The sequence below is a fragment of the Caretta caretta genome, chromosome 14 (assembly GCF_965140235.1).
Source record: "Caretta caretta isolate rCarCar2 chromosome 14, rCarCar1.hap1, whole genome shotgun sequence".
In the NCBI taxonomy this organism is placed as follows: Eukaryota; Metazoa; Chordata; order Testudines; family Cheloniidae; genus Caretta; species Caretta caretta.
Genome location: NC_134219.1, coordinates 6,583,501 through 6,604,694, shown reverse-complemented (window position 1 = coordinate 6,604,694; position 21,194 = coordinate 6,583,501). Strand labels below are relative to the sequence as shown.

At 43.6% G+C, this 21,194-nt stretch overlaps 1 protein-coding gene across 5 annotated transcripts; it reads left to right on the top strand.

Annotated features, from left to right (window-relative positions):
• The first annotated feature begins 196 nt into the window (after nt 1-196).
• PRKAR1A (protein kinase cAMP-dependent type I regulatory subunit alpha) lies at nt 197-20,044 on the top strand. Of its 5 annotated transcripts, none has more exons than XM_048817927.2 (12): nt 197-336; nt 4,072-4,145; nt 5,021-5,202; nt 10,374-10,547; nt 11,056-11,147; nt 11,407-11,468; nt 12,039-12,085; nt 13,045-13,203; nt 14,131-14,191; nt 14,709-14,830; nt 15,714-15,795; nt 17,597-20,044. In XM_048817927.2, exons 3-12 carry the CDS (start codon nt 5,026-5,028, stop codon nt 17,767-17,769), a joined length of 1,149 nt encoding a protein of 382 aa, XP_048673884.1. In that variant the 5' UTR covers nt 197-336; nt 4,072-4,145; nt 5,021-5,025; the 3' UTR covers nt 17,770-20,044. The 5 variants fall into 5 exon arrangements, with proteins under 5 accessions (XP_048673884.1, XP_048673882.1, XP_048673885.1 ...); XM_048817925.2 differs by having other exon boundaries at nt 204-336; nt 5,016-5,202; XM_048817928.2 differs by having other exon boundaries at nt 326-466.
• The last annotated feature ends 1,150 nt before the right edge of the window (nt 20,045-21,194 follow it).

Below are 21,194 nucleotides of genomic sequence, written 5' to 3'. Positions count from 1 at the left end.
GAGCGGGCGGCAGCGCCCCGGGCGGAGGCTGGAGCTCGGGGCGGGGCGCTGCAGCCCGTAAAGGAGAGGAGGAGGCTGGGCCAGGCCGATCCTTGAGGGGTTGGTCCCTTTAAGGGGAGGGCGGGGCATAGCCCCCCGTTTAAGGGGCGGGGCTGGTTGCGGAGCTTTTTTCAAAGGGAGGCGAAGCGGGGAGGACAGAACGGGACGCCGCGGTCTCTTTAAGCGGGGGGCGAGGAATGTGTCGGCGGCTCCTTTAAGACGCTGACGGAGCGGCGCGTCCCCTTTAAGGTTGCCGGGGTGACGGCTCGCAGTGAGAGCGAGGCGCATTGACGTCAGGTTGGCAGGCGATTGGCCGAGAGAGCTGGTTTCCGGTGGGATCTGCCGCCGCCGAGACCGCCGCCGAGGCCGGAGTCCGGGTCGGGGGGAGGGGGGTGAGAGAGGCCGAGGGAACCGCCCGGACCCCGCGGTGAGTGAGGGCTCCCGGGTCCCGCCCCGCCCCGGGAGGCGGAGGCCCCAGGGAGAGGCCGCTGGCCCCACCGGGGAGCACGTCCGGAGCGGCCTGGGTCCGTGGGGAGGAGGGGGGATGCCGGGGGGAGGGAGGCTCGCGGTGCCGGGGAGGCCCCGGGGGAGGGCAGGGCACTGATGGGGGAGGGGAAGGCCCCCTGGAGGGGAAGGGGGCACTGGTGTCGGGGCGATCTAGGGGGTCGGGGGGAGGAGGGTAGAGCACGGGGGGGGGCGAGGAGGGCCCGGAGTGGGGGGGGGCAGGGCACTGGTGGTGGTGGGGCACCCGGGCGGAGGGCAGGGCACTGATGGGGGAAGGGGGCACTGGTGGCGGGGTGATCTAGGGGGTCGGGGGGAGGAGGGTAGAGCACGGGGGGGGGCGAGGAGGGTCCGGAGTGGGGGGGGCAGGGCACTGGTGGTGGTGGGGCACCCGGGCGGAGGGCAGGGCACTGATGGGGGAAGGGGGCACTGGTGGCGGGGTGATCTAGGGGGTCGGGGGGAGGAGGGTAGAGCACGGGGGGGGGCGAGGAGGGTCCGGAGTGGGGGGGGCAGGGCACTGGTGGTGGTGGGGCACCCGGGCGGAGGGCAGGGCACTGATGGGGGAAGGGGGCACTGGTGGCGGGGTGATCTAGGGGGTCGGGGGGAGGAGGGTAGAGCACGGGGGGGGGCGAGGAGGGTCCGGAGTGGGGGGGGCAGGGCACTGGTGGTGGTGGGGCACCCGGGCGGAGGGCAGGGCACTGATGGGGGAAGGGGGCACTGGTGTCGGGGCGATCTAGGGGGTCGGGGGGAGGAGGGTAGAGCACGGGGGGGGGCGAGGAGGGCCCGGAGTGGGGGGGGGGCAGGGCACTGGTGGTGGTGGGACACCCGGGCGGAAGGCAGGGCACTGATGGGGGAAGGGGGCACTGGTGGCGGGGTGATCTAGGGGGTCGGGGGGAGGAGGGTAGAGCACGGGGGGGGCGAGGAAGGTCCGGAGTGGGGGGGGCAGGGCACTGGTGGTGGTGGGGCACCCGGGCGGAGGGCAGGGCACTGATGGGGGAAGGGGGCACTGGTGTCGGGGCGATCTAGGGGGTCGGGGGGAGGAGGGTAGAGCACGGGGGGGGGCGAGGAGGGCCCGGAGTGGGGGGGGGCAGGGCACTGGTGGTGGTGGGGCACCCGGGCGGAGGGCAGGGCACTGATGGGGGAAGGGGGCACTGGTGGCGGGGTGATCTAGGGGGTCGGGGGGAGGAGGGTAGAGCACGGGGGGGGGCGAGGAGGGTCCGGAGTGGGGGGGGCAGGGCACTGGTGGTGGTGGGGCACCCGGGCGGAGGGCAGGGCACTGATGGGGGAAGGGGGCACTGGTGGCGGGGTGATCTAGGGGGTCGGGGGGAGGAGGGTAGAGCACGGGGGGGGGCGAGGAGGGTCCGGAGTGGGGGGGGCAGGGCACTGGTGGTGGTGGGGCACCCGGGCGGAGGGCAGGGCACTGATGGGGGAAGGGGGCACTGGTGGCGGGGTGATCTAGGGGGTCGGGGGGAGGAGGGTAGAGCACGGGGGGGGGCGAGGAGGGTCCGGAGTGGGGGGGGCAGGGCACTGGTGGTGGTGGGGCACCCGGGCGGAGGGCAGGGCACTGATGGGGGAAGGGGGCACTGGTGTCGGGGCGATCTAGGGGGTCGGGGGGAGGAGGGTAGAGCACGGGGGGGGGCGAGGAGGGCCCGGAGTGGGGGGGGGGCAGGGCACTGGTGGTGGTGGGACACCCGGGCGGAAGGCAGGGCACTGATGGGGGAAGGGGGCACTGGTGGCGGGGTGATCTAGGGGGTCGGGGGGAGGAGGGTAGAGCACGGGGGGGGCGAGGAAGGTCCGGAGTGGGGGGGGCAGGGCACTGGTGGTGGTGGGGCACCTGGGCGGAAGGCAGGGCACTGATGGGGGAAGGGGGCACTGGTGGCGGGGTGATCTAGGGGGTGGGGGGGGCAGAGCAGGGCACTGGTGGTGGGGCACCCGGGCGGAGGGCAGGGCACTGATGGGGGAAGGGGGCACTGGTGGCGGGGTGATCTAGTGGGTCGGGGGGAGGAGGAGGGTAGAGCACGGGGGGGGGGCGAGGAAGGCCCGGAGTGGCGGGGGGCAGGGCACTGGTGGTGGTGGGGCACCTGGGCGGAGGGCAGGCCCGTGGGGCTGGGAGCAGTCTAGTGGAGGTACAGCATTACGGCTTTGTCTGGGAGCCTGAGAATTGCGGGAGGTTTGCTGTGCTGGCGGGGTGTGTGTGTGTGTTTTGCGTGGGGTGGGGGAATCTTCTCCCCCCCGCCCCCGTGCACATGTGTAGAAAGAGGAGGTTTAACTTGACTGACACGCACCCTGGCCTGTGAATCCTGCCTTACCTGATCCCTGGGAGAGGGGCTTGGCAGGGTTATCCCCCAAGTTGGCATAATTTGAAAGGAGATTCCTTTATGTGCTGCACCAATCCCAGTCAATAAACCACAGATCTGCCAAGTTTTGCTTATTTGAAAGTGAGAAGGTATTATAGGAAAATGTTTAGGTTTTCAAGATTTACATTGGATCCTTCAATAAAACATTAAAAATCCATCCCCTTTCTTAAAAAGATTTTTGCAAAGGTTTTCAATGAGACACTTACAATTTCGCTTATTTCAGTCTTTCTTGTTCAGACTGCTGCTTCTCATTAATCCAAAACTAATCTCAGAATGAGGGCATCTCCCTTACAAAGGGATGAGGCTAACATTTCAGTTGCTGTCTGGGGGGATCCCTCACCCCATGTGAGGAGCTTATTTTGTGGTTTGAATATATTCTGGTTGTTCTTCACATCAGGGTTCCACTGTAGAGGCTTACATTTTGGCACTGGCGATTTAACTAAAAATTAGAGATGGGAACAAGGTCCAAAATTTGGATCACGATTTGTAACTCCGTGAAGTATGGCATTGTTTGGGTTCTCATAGTAAAGTCATTGCAATTGCGTATGGTGGCTTTTTTAATAAAAAGCTTTGTTACAAAACCTAGAGAGTCCAATGGAAAAAAGTAGGGCTGGTTTGCTTGCTTGACATGTATTCTATTGGCATTGTTTTTTCACAGTAGTCTCTTTGAGCCACTAGCTACTCATGTTTGCTGTCTATCAGCATGATGATGCTTTTTCCATAGACTCTAATTTGCGGGCTGTCATGGAGCCACAAAAGTTACTCTTGGACATTTAATTAGGCTACTTATTGACCTTCAGCATGCAAGTTGTCCAAACAAAAGGGGTAACTGTAGAACTTTCCTCAGTGTAAAGCACGTGTGTGTTGCATAAACACCACAGTGTGTCTGCTTCTCTACATTACTTTTGTTGAGATAAGTGACAAGAATGCAACCTGGTTGAAGTGTTGTCTGTGCGGCATTAACTTTAGTCCTCCTATAATCTCTAGTAGCACATTTCAAAGGAGCATAGTTAATGTTCTATTGATGATATTGCTCTGTATGCTATGTTTGTCAATCTTGTGCCTAAATAGAAAAGCATGTGTAATAGGACTGTAGCACTTGGATTTTTTCAGTGACTCTTCAGATATTAAATATGCAACTTATTTTCTGTCTACCTTTCTTTCCTCCCAAAAGCGGATATTGGGATCAACACACTTCATTGTAAATTCTCTACATATCCACAGCTGTCCCTACTATCTGTGCCCCAGGTAACTTTCTTAACATGGTGTTGTGGTTTTGGTTTTTTTAAAATGTAACCTTTGAAAATGCTCTTTTAAACATATTTTTACTTTTCTCTGTTTAACCTTTTTTGAGAGCAACTTGAATAAACAAAAATTGGTTAAAGTAACACGTACGGAAATTTTCACACACTGGAAGTTATGCTACTAATAAATCCTATTTGGATCCTGCATTGTATGTAATGTTTTGAAATCTAATAGTTCTAATTACTGTGAACATACTTCAGAATTAGTGTTTTTAGTCTAAATGTCACCCCATTTTAGTTAACTTGAAGTGGAGCATCTCCATTGGGCAAACATCTGTATTTCCATGTCTATTAGCTGTTAATTGCTACAACTACCAGAGAGGTGACTTTTGCTATTACCTTAACAAGTTTCACCATACTTAAGATATTTTTAAAACTTGCCTCTATGGTGTGAGAGGGACCTCACTGGGGCAGGAAATCTGGGGTATAATTGACAGCCTATGCCCATATGACTCTATGCCTTTCAGAGTGCTTAGGGGGCTAGGGATGCTGAGTTTCATTCAGCAGGGGAGTGGTAGGGTGGGAGGGGGGCAGGGGAAAACCACTGCTTCTGTTGGGCCTGTGGGAATTTCTCTAGAGCAACCCAAGGTTCCCGCTTCCTCCCAGATGCCAAGTACATCACCTCTCTGCACTGCTGGACAGAGCACAGACTTGGGAATTGAACATTTATTTTAATTACTAGCCCTGCAGATACTTTAGGATTTTTTTAAAGCAAGATCATTGCAACAAAAGCTAATATTAAGCATAGCTAGGGAGCACGTCAACTGGATCATCTTAATTCTACATGTAGTTCATATAACTTTTTTTTCTCTAGAACAGCAGCAATGGCAGCCTCTAGCAGCAACACCAGTGAGGAGGAGCGTAGCCTCAGAGAATGTGAACTCTATGTCCAAAAACACAACATCCAGCAGCTTCTGAAGGACTGCATTGTACAGCTATGTACAGTTCGACCCGAGAGACCCATGGGATTCCTCAGGGAATATTTTGAAAGATTGGAGAAGGTAAAAATAAGTCTGCGGAGCAGGGGGGAGAATGCAACAGCCTGAATTTATTTAGTCTCTTAGTTACTTAAAATAAAGACTGAGATTCAGATTTGACCAATATTTTTTATTAGTTGTTTATGTTTGAAACTGAAGCAAAGTATTTGTTTGGAAAAGAAAGTGTTTTTTCTATAGCTAAATGCCAGTTGCTCACTAGTGAATGCTCACTAGCATCCCTATGGCAACCAAAAGTATGCGCACATGATGGGGAGAGAGAGAGGCTAGTAAGGAAACAGATTCAAGTTAGCTACTGAAAGTAAAATCTGTCAGTTTGGTACTGGGGTCAATAGGTGGGACATATGGCCTGACTTATGATGACCTAAATGATTAAATTTATTTTTATGTACAGCCCTGAAGTATTTTAGTAACAGCCATTCAACTTTTATATTGAGGCCAATTTTCTATAGTGAGTCGTAGGTATAATATTGATTTTGGGGGGGGGGGGGGGGAAATAGTAATCCTAGCTAGTTCATTGAGAACTACCATTTGGTGACTTTCCTCTTGTACTTCAACTGAGACTTGTACTTACATTTCAAATAGGTAAACTTGTCTTTGCTCTGTTATGAACTTAGTGTTTCTGTTTAATGGCTGGTACATTCTGTCCCAGAGGTGAGCTAAATGATTCTTGCACACACCTTGTGTAAAGTACTCTCGGATCCTTATGATCTTCACATTCCAGTGCCCACTTTTGCAATTAAGACTAGCCCTATTGAGTGATTCATTATTTAATATACCTATTTCTTATATCGGAGCATCTTTACAATAGCATTTTCATGTAAAGTGTGATTCAGGGGAAAACTTGGTGTAACTGATCTTTTCTACCAGCATATTCATATCTAGTACTTTTCTGTTGCCTGTTACTATCTGTGATATTCTGCATCTGCAAACCAATAGTCTTTGGTTAATACTGTGGTGGCTATTGCTGTCACTTCAGATTATATTCAGTTGCAGACACTTCTCTCATTATTTGCATTCTGTAAATCCATAGGTATGCTTTTCTCCTTATTCTAAATTACTTTTGCTAATAGTTCTCCCTCTCTACTTCAGTCTGTAGAAGAGTGTAGATCAAACAGCATACAAACTGTGGCATCTGCCTTATGATTCTATCATACAGACCACTATTTAGTTATTGGATCCATCCGTGAATGCTGCAGATTTTAATACAAACTCTGCTATTGGGCACGATATCTGAAGAAAAACCTCCATTGTTTTGTGACCAGGAACTGGGATAATCTTATGTCCAACTTCCTACATTTTTAACCTGAACATGTAGTTGCATCTTCAAGAACGGTCTCCATATAATGCTTTTAGTAAACTACCCAACTCCTGTAAAGTCCACTGATTGTCAGTGTGGGGTTTGAGTTACTCTAATCACAAGTAGATTCCTAAATTCTGCATTTCAACCTCTTTTTTTTTTTTTTTTTTTTTGTGTAACTGTTTTGAATATTGCAAAATTACCTTATTGCATTTAGTTCAGCCTATAGCTAGAATAACTACTGGGATGTAAAAGGGGAAGAGGCAAATGTTTCTGTGTAATCAGCTAACATGCAGCGAATGCAATATTTAATCTGGCAAAAGAAGCTCAAATTCCTTTAGTAAGACAACAGGTCCTGCTACCTCTGTACTTAAGTGTATGTATTTGTCCATGTTAAAATAACTTAAGAAGGTTTTTTTGTTTTTTAAATGTAGTAAACTGGACTCAGAGTGAATACAAACCTATAAGAAGGTTGAAAATAATAGTAGTTCAATATTTACATTTCCCCTAAATGGATTTTTGTAAATTTCAGTTAAGGTCCTTTAGTATTATCAAAGATAAATCACCATATATAATGTTAACTGACTCTAGTGCAATCATTTTATTTATCTGATTCTATATCAAAATAGATCTATAATCTCAAATGAAAGCATGTTATGAATTTAAACACTTTGCTTGTCTTGAAGTCCATTTTTATATGCAGACTTGTATTTGAAAAAACAAAAGTACTCTTCTCTAACTAGTTTCATCCATTCAGGACCACGGATTCTAAACTTGGCCTTAGTGTAACCAGGTGTCATAATGCCTAAATAGCTATCAAATAACAGAGAACCAAAGTTTTAGTCTAGCACAGGATGTTCTCTGACAACTGTGGCTGAAGAGCACAATGCTAAGCACTATTATTAATCACCTCCAACTTCTGAGTGAGTGAAGAGATTTGCAAAGGAATGTGGTCTTTGGATGCATCTCTGACAAAATAGAACTATCTGATATATCCCGTAACCCTGTTAAATGGGGGAGATAGAGGCTGCTGTGGCAATATGGACAAAAAACATACTAGTAAGAAACATTACTTTAAAAATTGAGGCTAAATATATAGCTGAAATAAATACCACTGTTTAGCTCTTCCTTTCTGTAGTTACAGATTTCTGATTACCTCTTCCACATGATGTATCTCTAACCATGATTCATTTTATGTCTTAAATTTAACTTCCATCTGTTTGAAAAAATCAGTTTTGAAACTTCTACCTCAATATTTTTATTTATTTATTTTTAAATTCTTGTGTCCAACTTATTTACTGGAATTCAAGCCTTTCTTCCTCTAAAAAGTATTGTGGTGAAGAATGCTTCTATATGAACCAAACTACTACACTTCAAATAAAATGTCTGTGTAGCTAGTCTACGTGTGGCACACTGACCTTTTGTGTGTTCTACTATGCAAACATGTTACTTAACTTATTATTCTTCACTGGGGTTATTAGCTACACAATACTGTGCCTGGCCTCGTACTCTGGCTTATGAGCTGTAGAAGCTTAGTGTAGATAGTGCATACTACGGTCCATTAGGCAATTGTTAAAAATTGGGCATAACTGTCCATGGGGATAAGGACACTTTTTAAAAAAAATACTTTAAATATAGAACTGGGATACAAAAAAGATTTAAATTGTCCTGTTCCCCTGTGCTGTGCCATGGTCTCCTTCCCCCCCCCCCGCCCCAACACTCTCCCATTCTTAGGAATTGCAGGGCACTTGACACAGTGAGTGTCTTATGTGCAGAACACAGGCACAATGGGGTTATTTCCCTTAAATCCACAACAGCAAGGTGAATTTAAGGGAAATCTTTTAACATTCCTTGTTTTAGCATTTGATGGCTTAATGCTAACTTTTTTTTTCTGAGATGTCTAGAGTGGCATGCTGATTTGCTGGCATCCATTAGAAGTACAAATTGCACAGAAGTCACTGAGACTACTGAGTCCCTTAATGAGATTTGGGTTCAGAAGTATTTAAAATATCTAACTGTGCAGTCCGATAGTTCTGCAAGTGAAAGAATACTTCTTATAACGGCTGATACACTGCTTGCTGGCATGGGAGTGGAGGGCTCATGGGAGTGGAGTGAGGCTGTGTATTACTTGAAAGTATTCCTAACTCTTAAACTTACTAGACTTCAAGTTGTGTTCCTCTTGATATGTCTATAGTATTGGAACAAATAGAGTGGACCTTACTTCATGGATAAATTTTAAAACAACTTTTGACATATATTCTGAATGTGTGTGCAGCCATCCTTGGAAGTGGGGTGTGGAAATTGAGTGAATGTTTGCAGATCTTGTCATTATATATGCTGTAGAAAGGATGCTGTCAAATACTGCAGTTTAAACCCTACCTTTATGTCATTGAACTATTTTTAACAAAACCTGAGTGTAATGGGCTCTTCCCTAAAAATAGAAAGAAATTAGTTTAAATATCCCCCTGCTCTTTGAAACATCACACACTATTTCATTCCTGCATGAGAAGCAGGAAGTGAAACTGACTAAACAGGCCAGTGGAGTTTCTTTGGCCAGCTCAGAAGTATAAAATGAAAACTTGCTGTAATGTTTATCTGCTTTTTCTTTCCGAAGCACTCTGGTTATACATGGCATTTAAGTGGCATTGCATGTATATCCGGAGTGGAGGATGGCAGCCAAGCAGAACGCTGCCCAGCGGTACATGGGAGGGGAGAGTTTGGTCAAGGACGTTGGATCAGAGCCTGCAATTAAAAGTGCCCTGGGATCCAGGCACAGCAGATAGTTCCTCAGTTTTTTAAGGTCTTATCCCAAAGTCCTATACCAAAATGCTTGGAAAACTTAGCTGAAGCTGTCATGATTTTACATACTTTGGTTCTAGCAATGTCAAATCTGCTACTTAATCTGTTGTCTGCGCTGCAGCTGGCAGTGTGATTGTTGCAGCAGTGGTGTTGGCTTGAGCTAGCCAGGTGGGTGCAGATCCAGGGCATCAGGCAGGCTTGACTCGCTCGGCTCGCCTGAGCCACCGCCAGTGCAGCTATGCCAACACTGCGATTTTTGGTGTGCTAGCTTGAGCTGAGCTAGTGAAGTCTGTCTACCTGCACTGGTGGTAGCATCTCCTAGCTGCAGCGTAGACATGCCCTGAGTTAGCTCCTTCAGTGCATACAGAGGGACCAGTATTCGGGGTGACAGTCTAGCTAGATTTAACTTTATTTCAGTTCTAATAGTCTAGTGTGTCTCTCACTCATTCAACTTGACAGGTGATCAGTATGGAATAATATAACTCTTATAAAAGCTAACAAATCTGTGGCTTGGAATGTAAACTAATTGGTGGATTTATGAACACTAACAACCATCCAATAGCTCATTTATGTTTCTGTTAAAATAACCTAAGGTTATTAAATACCTACCTGGTCAATGACTTGACCTTGTTTTCTAGCTGCTTCTGTAACGTGGTTTTCTGTCTTTAAAAGCCAACCCCCCCCCCCCCCCCAAAAAAAAAAAAAAAACCAAACAACAAAAAACCAAACAAACCTCAGTTCAGGGGAAACTACTGGGTTCACTTGTTGAATGCATCCTACGCAAGCAACAGCAGTTACAGTGGAGTTCCTCCATTGTGTGTTGGTTACGTCATAAGAGTGGGGTGAAAGTGCTCCTTTGTTTTAATAAGGGAAATAGACATTTGACTGACTCTTGTCTGTTACGCTACTTTAAAACACAGCAGCCTTAGTGTTATAGAAGTATCTTCCCATCTGCCACAGTATGAGATGAATAGTAGAGAGGAATCTCCTACGTTGGCAGACTGAACTGGAATATGATCTGTAACTAAATTTTTACCCTTGGATTATGTGACACGGAAATATTTCCTTCCTGTTTTAGGAGGAAGCAAAACAGTTGTTGAATCAACAGAAATCTGGGTCACGCTCAGACTCGCGTGAGGATGAAATCTCCCCTCCTCCACCTATGAACCCTGTGGTTAAGGGCCGAAGAAGGCGTGGGGCCATCAGTGCAGAAGTCTACACAGAAGAGGATGCTGCATCTTACGTTAGAAAGGTGGCCTACACTTCAACCATTCCCAAACCCCTGCAAATCTAAGCTTTGATCATATATATGCCTCTCTATTATCCGGGGACCATGTTGCTGTCCTCTGTGAAAAGCCCCGTTTGTTGCCCCAGTGGTGTTACACAAATGCATAGCAAACCACTTCTGCTTTGTGCATCAATTCTGGATCGTGCCCAGCTGGTGTGGCCTCGCTAACCCACATGGTAGGTCTACATAACAGTCATGCCAAGCCATGCATGTTGTTTACTCTGGACTGGAGCCTGTGATGTATGGTAACAAGGCTTTGGTTTCACTTGAGCCATTCCCACTTCTGGACAAATCCCATCCTCTTCCTGTCCACGGTCTCACTCCATAAAATCTTTGGATATGTTTCCTCTTGTTTCTTGTCTCTGGCAGAATTTCAGTACAGTGCACTATTATGGTAGAGCAGCTTTCTTCCATTTTTTATGGGTACATTACTACATTTATAATCAGTGCTTTGTTTTTGATTATGCTCTAGGTTATTCCTAAAGATTACAAGACTATGGCTGCTTTGGCTAAAGCAATTGAGAAGAATGTGCTATTTGCCCATCTTGATGATAACGAAAGAAGGTAGGAGCTAATCTCTTAATCTGGCTCTGCTTTGCTATGAGTATGATTTCACTGTAGCTTTTTTAAAGCTTTTAGTGTTTTAAAGAACAAACCTTTTAAACAAATCACAACATGCAAAACTGAACAGCTTTATGAGGGGAGGCAGTCCAGCCACATCGATAACCGGAGAGGTCCTGAAGAATCTCTCTCAAATGTCAGTACTAACACATGTGCATATAACGGGCAACCAAACTGTTGATAACTTTGAAATCTCTTCCAGTGACATCTTTGATGCTATGTTCCCAGTCACCTATATTGCAGGCGAGACTGTCATACAGCAAGGTAAATGACAATGTTTGCATTGATAACTAAACAACTTGTAGGTTGTGAGATTCTGGATCTATGGGTTTGTTCTGCTCTTATGGCTATAAGAACACCTGTTGCATTCAGTAGACCTTGCTTGCTTTTTATGTCAACCACCACTTATGTTGGGGCAGGGCGGGAAGGTGAGTGGAGCCATTGCAGGTAGTCTCTGTCTGTATCAGTGGCTTAAACTGTTTTGATGGCTCTGTAGAGCATACTACAGGTGAGTTTACTGGGGAGAGGTAATGCTGCTGCTCTGTTTCACAACAGCAGGTGTCCCTTTCGCAGGTAGGATGAGGAAATGTGCCTGTGGTGACATTTTTCCCAGCATAAAATAGGCAATGTGCGCTTTTTTAAGCCTCATTGAAGCATCTTCCGGCAGGCCTGGTACCAAAGGTTAATATATAAACCCCCCAAGTGCCTTTTTAATATTCCTCTGCCATTTTATAAAACATGAATCACTTTACAGCTTGTGTGGTGGGTTTTTTTCTTTTTTTCAACTGAATTTTGTATTTTTTTTCCTCCCCCCACCCCCTCCCTTATCTTTAGGTGATGAAGGAGATAACTTCTATGTTGTCGATCAAGGAGAAATGGATGTAAGCTTTAATAATGGCTGAGATTTTAATTGTGTTAGCTGAGAATGTATCCATCCCTTGCAGAAATACTGGTAACATCTTGAGGCCTTTCTTTATGTGGAAATTAATTATTTTTTCTCTGGCCTAACTGTTCCGTTATCCATTCTTTTGGGATATTCCTTTAGAACAGGATCCTTCTCAAGAAAGCTTATTTTGCATGTTACTCTTTGCTCCTTTTGAGCAGCTCTGTGGATGTGGCTGCCCAGCTGTGCAGAATATGAACACATCCTATATTGTATGACTCCAAATGAACAGTTTGAATGCTGACAATGTTTCATGCTGTATGAGCACAGAAACAAAGGGAGAGGAGGTATACTAGGGGTAATCAAGAAAGCTGGACCTTTACAATAAATAAGTAAAACATTGATCATGGTATAATCAAGGTCCAGACTCCAGAGACAAAAATAACAATAGTCCTGATAATAAGTAAATAGACTTTTGCAGTCTGTTCAAAGGCATCTGGCTGCAGCCCACCTATTGACTACCCCTGGAGTATATTCCTGTAGTTGAGGCACAGGACTAGTAAAGACAGACCTGGGTTTTATTCCAATTTTTGCCATAACCTCTTGTGATCTTTTCTGTTTCCCCAGCTGTAAAATTGAGTTAATACTTCACAGGTCTATCAAGTTCTGAGACTTAAGTTCACAAATCCTTGGATGAAAAATGGAATATACCTACAAAGAATTATTATGATAGTACATACAAAGACAATCCTTTTCCCCCAAGTATTTGAAATCTCAGTACAACCTGGAAATGGTGCCAAATTGCTGATTAAATCTCCCGTCTTTCAGGGGTGATCTAAACTAGAATGTTTCCCTGTGTAATATAGTCTAAAAACATAGCACAGAGTAAGAGGAACTTTTAAAGTATCTTTGTGGCCAGTTGTTTGCCCTTGTTGACCAATGCGTATTTCCTTTCAGGTATACGTGAACAACGAGTGGGCAACCAATGTTGGTGAAGGTGGCAGCTTTGGAGAACTTGCCCTGATTTATGGAACACCCAGAGCAGCAACTGTCAAAGCAAAAACAAATGTGAAATTGTGGGGTATTGACCGAGACAGCTATAGAAGAATCCTTATGGCAAGTTTTTTTTTTTTTTTTTGAATGTATGGGTTGTGCAGTTAATTCAAGGTAGCATATTTACTAAACAGAAATGTCTTTTTGTGACCTTGCGTGATCATTCCAGTTACTCCTGGTTACTAGGGCCTCTGTCTGCATTGTACTGCAGAAGGACTCATATCTTGGATAAAAAAAAAACTCAGACTCTGTTAGGTCATGACTAGTAACCATGCTGTCATTCACACAGATTTTGTATATGTCTGGCAAGAAGGGGAGGGAAAGATTTTGAGTTTTGTTAGGTCAAGACAAATCTAAAATTACAAATGCAGTGTTAGATTATTGTGGTATCTGTGCTTATATTTAATCTGCTATAACAGTGTGATTGCTCTTATTGGACTTTGATTCTCCTACCCTCTGTCTTAGCCTGCCACTTCGCTGGTCTGTGTTTAAATAGTCATAAGTGACTAAAGTCAACCGTGCAGCCTAGAATCAACATGAGGCTGATCCAGCAATCTTTACTCATGCCAGTTGTCCCTTATACTCTAGCATTATTACTCACATGAGTAAAGGTTGCAGTATTGTGCTATAAATTATGTAATGCATGCATCATAATGGATATGGATAAATATATAACTCTTATCAAAGTTCATTACAAGTAGAATGGTGGGTTTTTTTTTAGTATTTAGGGACAGTATATTGTGCAAGCCTTTGCCTGAGTGCCTTCTGAGAGGTGCTGAGTGCACTCAGATCTCACTGAAATTAATGAGATTTGAAGGCATTGGCACTTTGCAAATTTGGGCCCTTAAAACAGAATATATTAAGTCTTGTTGAATTGGGTGGCCTTTTTTGTGGCTTATCTTTAACTTTCCTTTAAAACTACTACAAAATGAGTAGAAAATAAAAGCTTATCTTGGTGTTTGCCTGGATTTTTTTTTTTTTTTTTTACAGGGCAGTACATTGAGAAAGAGAAAGATGTATGAAGAATTCCTTAGTAAAGTATCTATATTGGGTGAGTGAGAAGGCTTCACTTTAAACTTTGATGTAATGGTGGATTGTAATGAGGTGGATACCCAGTTAAACCTCTGTCATGGTAATCTGTGAAAACGAATTACATAGTGTGTGCTGATTTTTTTGCATAATCCTAAAGCAGTGTCTACACTACCACTTAGGTTGGTGTAACTTATATTGCTCAGGGTGTAAATAAGCCACCCTCCTCCTCTAAGCTACGTAAGTTTCACCAGCCTAAGTGCCAGTGTGGACAGTGTTATGTCAGCGGAAGAACTTCTCTTGCCTACATAGCTGCTGCTGTTGAGAGTGGATTACTTAGGTCGAGGGGAGAGCTCTATCCCATTGGCTTACAGTGGCTCTCTAGTATAGCCACTCTAAGGTCTCTAGTGTAGCCATAGCTAAGACTATTATAATTAAGGTCTTGATTTTTACAAATGTGTATTACCAGAGTAATTTTGAGAGTGGGAACAGATACTGTATGAAGCATACTAAAGACTTTGACTGTTGACTTTGTTTAGAATCTCTGGACAAGTGGGAGCGTCTCACTGTAGCTGATGCCTTGGAACCGGTACAATTTGAGGATGGACAGAAAATTGTGGTGCAGGGAGAGCCAGGAGATGAGTTCTTCATTATCTTAGAGGTGAGTGACTGTTACTTCTGCTTAGTATGTTGAGTTACACAAAACTAAACATCTGGTTCTAGGAATTTATTTTATTCTCCTTGTGTCTGTGTAAAACTCTGAGGAGAATGACGTGACTAACAGTTACACTTTTGGGTGCCCAGGCAAGGTGAATGTAAATTTGCTCCGCTGTTTTTTATAAATGGCACTTCCAAGAGAGTGAGGTAGCTCATCTAGCCCATAAATCAACCCACTCAGGTACCTGTTAGCTGAGGGAATTGGAAACCCTGGATATCCTCTTTTGGTGGGTGTAAAACTGTTCTGGTCCTATACCTGAAGGTAGCTGTAGGCGTTCTGGTATGTGCTATAGTGCGTCTCTAGATAAGCAAGCATCTCCAGAAACTGTCTTGCTAGTTTCACAATATATGAACCACAATATTTCTAATGACCTGTATAATTTTTTTGTGTGTGTGAAAGTTATCTTGATAATCCATAGTATCATACTGCAGGGACACAGCACCCTCTCAGACCTGCACTATTTCCCTAATTTTTCTGAATACAGAGGAATAGAACAGGAGATGGCTAGTAATGTTTCTTGTTACTGGTTCCATTATCTCTTGAGTTTCCTGCTAATCAAATTATAAGATGCCTGTAAAGTAACAAAGAAGGCGGTAGGAATTCTAAGATGCATGTAAGTACCATCCTAAGGGGATTTAAAGGAGAGACCCAGAGGACTGTTTTAATATGAATGGATAGTGAAATGTATGTGAAGTGTGTAATGGGGCTTTTAATGGATAAGACACTTCCTGTATGACACACTGCACTGAGGCTGAGTTCCTGTGGAAGTTAAAATATTTCAAATGATACTGGCAAACTCCTTTTGCTAATAACTGATTTATTAAAGGGCACCGCTGCAGTGTTACAGCGGAGGTCGGAGAATGAAGAATTTGTTGAAGTGGGCAGACTGGCACCTTCTGATTATTTTGGTGAGTTACATTGCTGCAGGTATAATTGGCTGCGCCGTTGTCACTGTGTCTCCATAGCTGGGTGATAGATCTCTTACTGTGGGTTAAGAGGGTGATAGTGGCAGGATGGGTTTGGTTATTTTGCCAATTGTTTGAGAATATCTGTTTTGTTTAACTTCTGTAACTACATTGACGATCCTTTGAGTACCATGTAAATGGCTAAAAGCTCAAAAGTCCATGTATTGTGGAAAGGTGGTACCATCTCCTTTAGTTCCAAGGTCTCAACCATCTTCCATTATGAAGACCGCTTTAGCCTCTGTATTTTTAGCTTAAAAATTTATTATTCTGAAAACTTTCAGATACATTGATAGCGAAGGAAAATATTTAGTTGGATAGAATATAACGTTTATTGATTTATGGAAAAATATGTAAATTGATCAGCTTCAAGTGAAGTTTTTCATGTACATACACACTTTCTTCAGGAGGGCTTTAATGGTATATGTTGCATCCGTTAAGGTTGTGACAAAATATACATTCTTTATATTTTGTGAGTAATATTGAATGTTCTTAACTGTAAAGTACTTTGCTTTTTGGAGGGACACTAACGTGATCGTGGTGGTTTTTATTTTGACTGACTCTTTTTGCATCCAGCACTCTTTAAATAGTGTAGTGTATAGTTTTGATTTATGTCTGTGTCTGCTTTATTTTTAACTCCTCTGAGGTTTAAAGAAATATATCTTGGGATGTCTTCAGAACAATGAAAAAAGTGCACAGGCCTTCTCTCCCTCTCCCTTCCTTTAGTGCAGAAGCCTACCTGTGGCATATTCAGTTTTTCAGCTTTGCTGGTACTTTAATTAGCATACAGCCTCTTGCAGAGCTTGAAGAACATGCGGAGGAGTAGTAATGTGCAGGGTCTTCAGGCAGATGCATGAAACTGGAAGTGCAACTTACTATCCAAAAAAAAAAAAAAATGGAGGTTGACTATATGCAAAGTAATTGGGGAAAATGACTATTTCCTCATACTTTTCACTTTAGAATTTCTGGGGGTTACTGTTGCTACACGTAGGTACAGAATGTTCTGATGGAAATATAACTGCCAAGTTGAACATGTCTCTGTTCTAGGTATTTAGAATTTGTGATAGGTAACCATGTTGTTACTTAGTAACTGTAACAGGTTTTTGAAACAAAGCTTTTTGACTTTGTGGTTTTTCTTAAATGGGAAGCTAGAGGTTTCCCGATATGGGATCTCCATTAGCCCACTGCCAAAGCATATCTAAACTGAGGGAACTGTTATCTCTCAAATTAGTAGTCATAGATTTCAGATCTGGTTGTATTCAAATGGTGCTTTGTTGGGTTTTTTTACATTAAAAAGATGTCCTTGGATACCAGATCCTTATGTTTTCGTAAGATACACAAAGTCATTTCTACAGCATGTTAATAACTATGCAGGTGCTTTACTGTAAACAGTTACCTTTTTTTAACCACTCATTCACTAGAAAAATGACTTGGACCTCCTATGAATTGTGAAACCTGTACAAATAGACAATGCAGCAAACTGTCCTGAACACCCCAGAGTATCCCCAATTTTTTTCCCTCGAATAAAAGTCTACCTTCATAGAAGACACTATTCTTGAAGCAGTTGACTTGACAATCCCTTGAATAGTTTCTAAGCACTGATTTCGTTATTAATACAACTCTATTCACAGATCTTCCTGATCTGTGCTAAAAACCTGGCGTTCTCTTCTCTGCACTCTTGTAGCAGTTGTAAATAGTATGGTAGCTACAGTTCTTTTAACTGTGTTCTCATTTCCTCTCGTCCCAGGTGAAATAGCTCTATTGATGAACCGTCCTCGTGCTGCCACAGTCGTTGCTCGTGGCCCCTTGAAATGTGTAAAGCTTGACCGACCCCGATTTGAGCGTGTCCTGGGTCCGTGCTCAGATATTCTCAAACGAAACATCCAGCAGTACAACAGCTTTGTATCCCTGTCTGTCTGAAATTTTGCTCCCTCTCAAATACATGCTTCACGAATGCAGACTGCTTTATTCCCTTGTGCAGAGCCACACGGCCACTGGCATTTGCAGCTTCCTGTCTGTTTAAAGAGAAATTGCTTTATCAAAGCACCATTTTTATTTTAGAGCATTAGTTCTGTGCTCTCTGTCCCGTTAAATAGAAAGTTCTATGGAGACCTTTGCTGTTACTGCTTCTCTCTATGCAATGTCTAGTGTCCGACTTGGGCCATTGCTGACTTGCTTTTTGGTGAAGAGATCTCCTGGCACTAAGCTAATTGCCATAGAGTCGGGATGTAACAGTGGAAAAATTTTTTTTACAGATTGTTCATATTTTTAGGCTGTGGTCCTAATCTACTGTCTTTTGAAAAGAGAACTGCCCTTATAATTGAGCTTCTCTAGGTTTAAATTTTCTGGGTACTGTAATCCTCAATTCAATCCTGAGGCATCAGCTGCTAGTACAGCCACAGTTGGAAGTTAGCAGTCGCTCTATACCCTTGTCTACTGGTTCAAGATTGCTTGGTTATGTTTTGTCAGGTTTCGCGTAAAAGCTTTTAAGGTTTATAGTTCTGGTCAACTGCTGCAGATATTACTTAGTTCCCTGACTCTCACTGCAACTGATCTTTGCCTGTCTTGTTGTCAGCTGTGGATTCACCCCTCTAGATTGTTCCTGTTCCTAACCTCAAAAGCCAAACTTTGGGTTAAACACTTAACTTCAGTCACTTGTCGTTAGACTGGCACAAGAATTATACAACTACCCAGCTAGTGCCAAATAGTAATGTTTGTGCTCTGGATGCAGTGCAGGAATTGGAAGTGTACATTTTGTTTTGCCCTGTAACTTTTGCTTGCTACTTATTTCACAGTTGACTCTGTCCTTCAAAAGATTGTTTGCTCAGTTAACTCCTTGGTACCCGGGAAACTAATTTTGCCTGTTCACAACCAGCATCAGATGCAGGGTGGAGCGTCTAGCCCAATGAGATGAATGGTGATGCTGTGGAGAATGTGAGGCAGAAAAAGTGAATGTCTTGGTTATTCCTGCTACTCAGTTGTTTTAAGTAATGTATATTTTTAAACCAGCCGAAAGTTTTTATCTTTTTAGTTTTCATTTTAAAGTTAGTCTGAACACACATACTGCATCCTCTGTTTCCTGCCCAGCTTTTCAGATTCACGTGAGAAAATATTTTACATATTTTTGGAACCTGTTGCTAAGTCTTAAATGTATTTCAGTATTTACCAGCTTTGTGTTGTATTATTCTGTGCATACCAATATTACCCAACAAATTTGACTGAATTCCACAGTTCAATAATGTAGGCAACTTAAGGCTTCCTTTAAACTGTAATTTATATGAACTAGCGTAGGGTTGTATTTGGGAGTGACAGCAAGCATTTTTGCATTCATTATGCAACTGTTTCTAATGATGGATCCCTTCTTTTTTCCTTTCTGAGGTAATTGGACTTGGAAGACTACTTTCCAGGCTTGTAGACATTTTTTTAAATGTCTGCTCATCAGACATAAATACAAAGTTGAGGGTATCAGATCTTTGCAGTTTTAGGGATATTTTAGAGCCCACAAACTCCCTGAAATGGAATTAATTGTAAAAGGATTATGTTGTGTGAACTATTTGTTTTTTCAAAAGATCTTTTGAGTGGAGGATTCCTATCAGTGCTCTACAGGAGTAAACAAAACTAGTTTTTTAAAACTATTTTCTTCAGTTTTCACTGTAGCTAGGTTTTTTCTTCATATATGTTTAGTTACTTTGAAACTTGATTTGATCCTTGTTGAAGCGCCAAAAAAACACACACACCTATGTAAACTAGTTAGAGCTCCACAAAAAATGCACATTTTTTTATATAAGGCTTTCTAATCAAGTTTCACTATTGCATCTTTTTAGCTTGCTGTTTACTCCCTTTTGTAGTTTTACCTACAAGATTTTAAGATAACTCAGCTAAGTCTGAGTTAAATATTAATCACAGTTATAGCTTTACCTTTGTGTGCAATTTAAATATGTTTGAAACCACAGTTTGGCATAGTTTGCCTTAGCTAACATTCAGGGCTTTAGAAGTAATCTCTTGCTAGGCCACCTTTTAGCAAAGTTATGAAGTCTACTGCCCTAGAGAGCTATAGTCAACCAGAGGACCATTTTTGTATTGTTATCTGACTATATAAGTCTGATGTACTGTATGTGCTAATATATTATTATTCCTTTTGTTATAGATTGTCCTAATGGCAGGTAAAGCAATAAAAACGATTTAAATTCTTAAATGCAATCTGTCTTTTTTTTTTTCCTCCCCCTTGTATCTTATTTTACTGTGGTGTTGAAGGATGAATTGTTAATGAGTTGTAGGAAGCAAAGTAGCTTAATGCATTAGCTTTTTACGGCTGCAGACTTGAGTTCAAATCACAGCTTAGCTCACAAATGAGAATTCCCTTCACAGCACTTACCTCGTGGTCTGTTTTTATAGCTAGCAAAGCTGTTCCTCTTGGACACATAACATCTTGATTTTTGGAGCCCTGACCATTCTCAGTTGTCTGACTAGCATCTGTTCACACATATTTGGTGCACACAACAACGAATAGACTAAATGCTTGTAAAATCTGCATCTTGTGCCTCTTCTCCCTTCCCCTAATCTAGCTACTACAGATCTCACTTTACCCCATTCAGGATAGCAAACTGTTGACCTGGTTTCCATTATTGGAGCTCATAAGCTTCTCTAAATTGTCCACTCTAGTTTCCTATGTGACCTGAATGGAAACTTTGACTATATGGGGACTCTACGTGCGTGTCTTGCTGGGCACATGAAAAGAAATAAGAAAGGTGGGTGTGATTCTTAACTCACTCCTGCTGATGTAAAGTAGGAGTAACACCATTGACAGCTGGAGACTCACTAGAGGTGAGAGGAAAATCTGTCCTGATGTGTTCAGCATCTGGGATCGGTGGAGGTGGTTTCTGGGTAGTCAGCCAGGGGTGTTCCTGTCTCTTTTCCTTGGTGAAATCAGCAGCTGATTGGAAGCCTCAGAGCACATTTAAGAGCAAGGGCTCAAACCTAATTCCTCCTGATACATTTGCTAGTAACAGGTGTTTGTATATGTTTTGTTATAGAACAATTCTTGGATTTGGCCAATTTTCTGCAGTGCATTAAAGGCACCAGTAGAGGGAGATCTAACTTTGGGAACATCAAGTCCATGTGTTGAAATAACTACACTACATTGCAAGCTAAATCTCTCAACTCCTTTCATTTTAACTGATTCTCTGCTGTACTAGAATCAGTGTAAAAGGGGCAGGAGGGGGAACCCCCACCAGTATGCAGAGCTCTTTTGAGCACTGATTGAAAACAGAGAACTAGTTAACTGCTTTATATAGAGTTGCTTTGGTAGAAAAGCTCAAAGTGGAAACACTTGATGGAATCAAGAC

What these genes read in the sequence shown, in the direction of transcription:
- PRKAR1A (XM_048817927.2), top strand. Translation starts at nt 5,026, where the DNA reads ATGGCAGCCTCTAGCAGCAACACCAGTGAGGAGGAGCGTAGCCTCAGA. An exon ending in CGAGACTGTCATACAGCAAG is followed by an intron (nt 11,469 to 12,038) that starts GTAAATGACAAT and finishes CCTTATCTTTAG; the next exon opens with GTGATGAAGGAGATAACTTC. An exon ending in GGCACCTTCTGATTATTTTG is followed by an intron (nt 15,796 to 17,596) that starts GTGAGTTACATT and finishes CTCTCGTCCCAG; the next exon opens with GTGAAATAGCTCTATTGATG.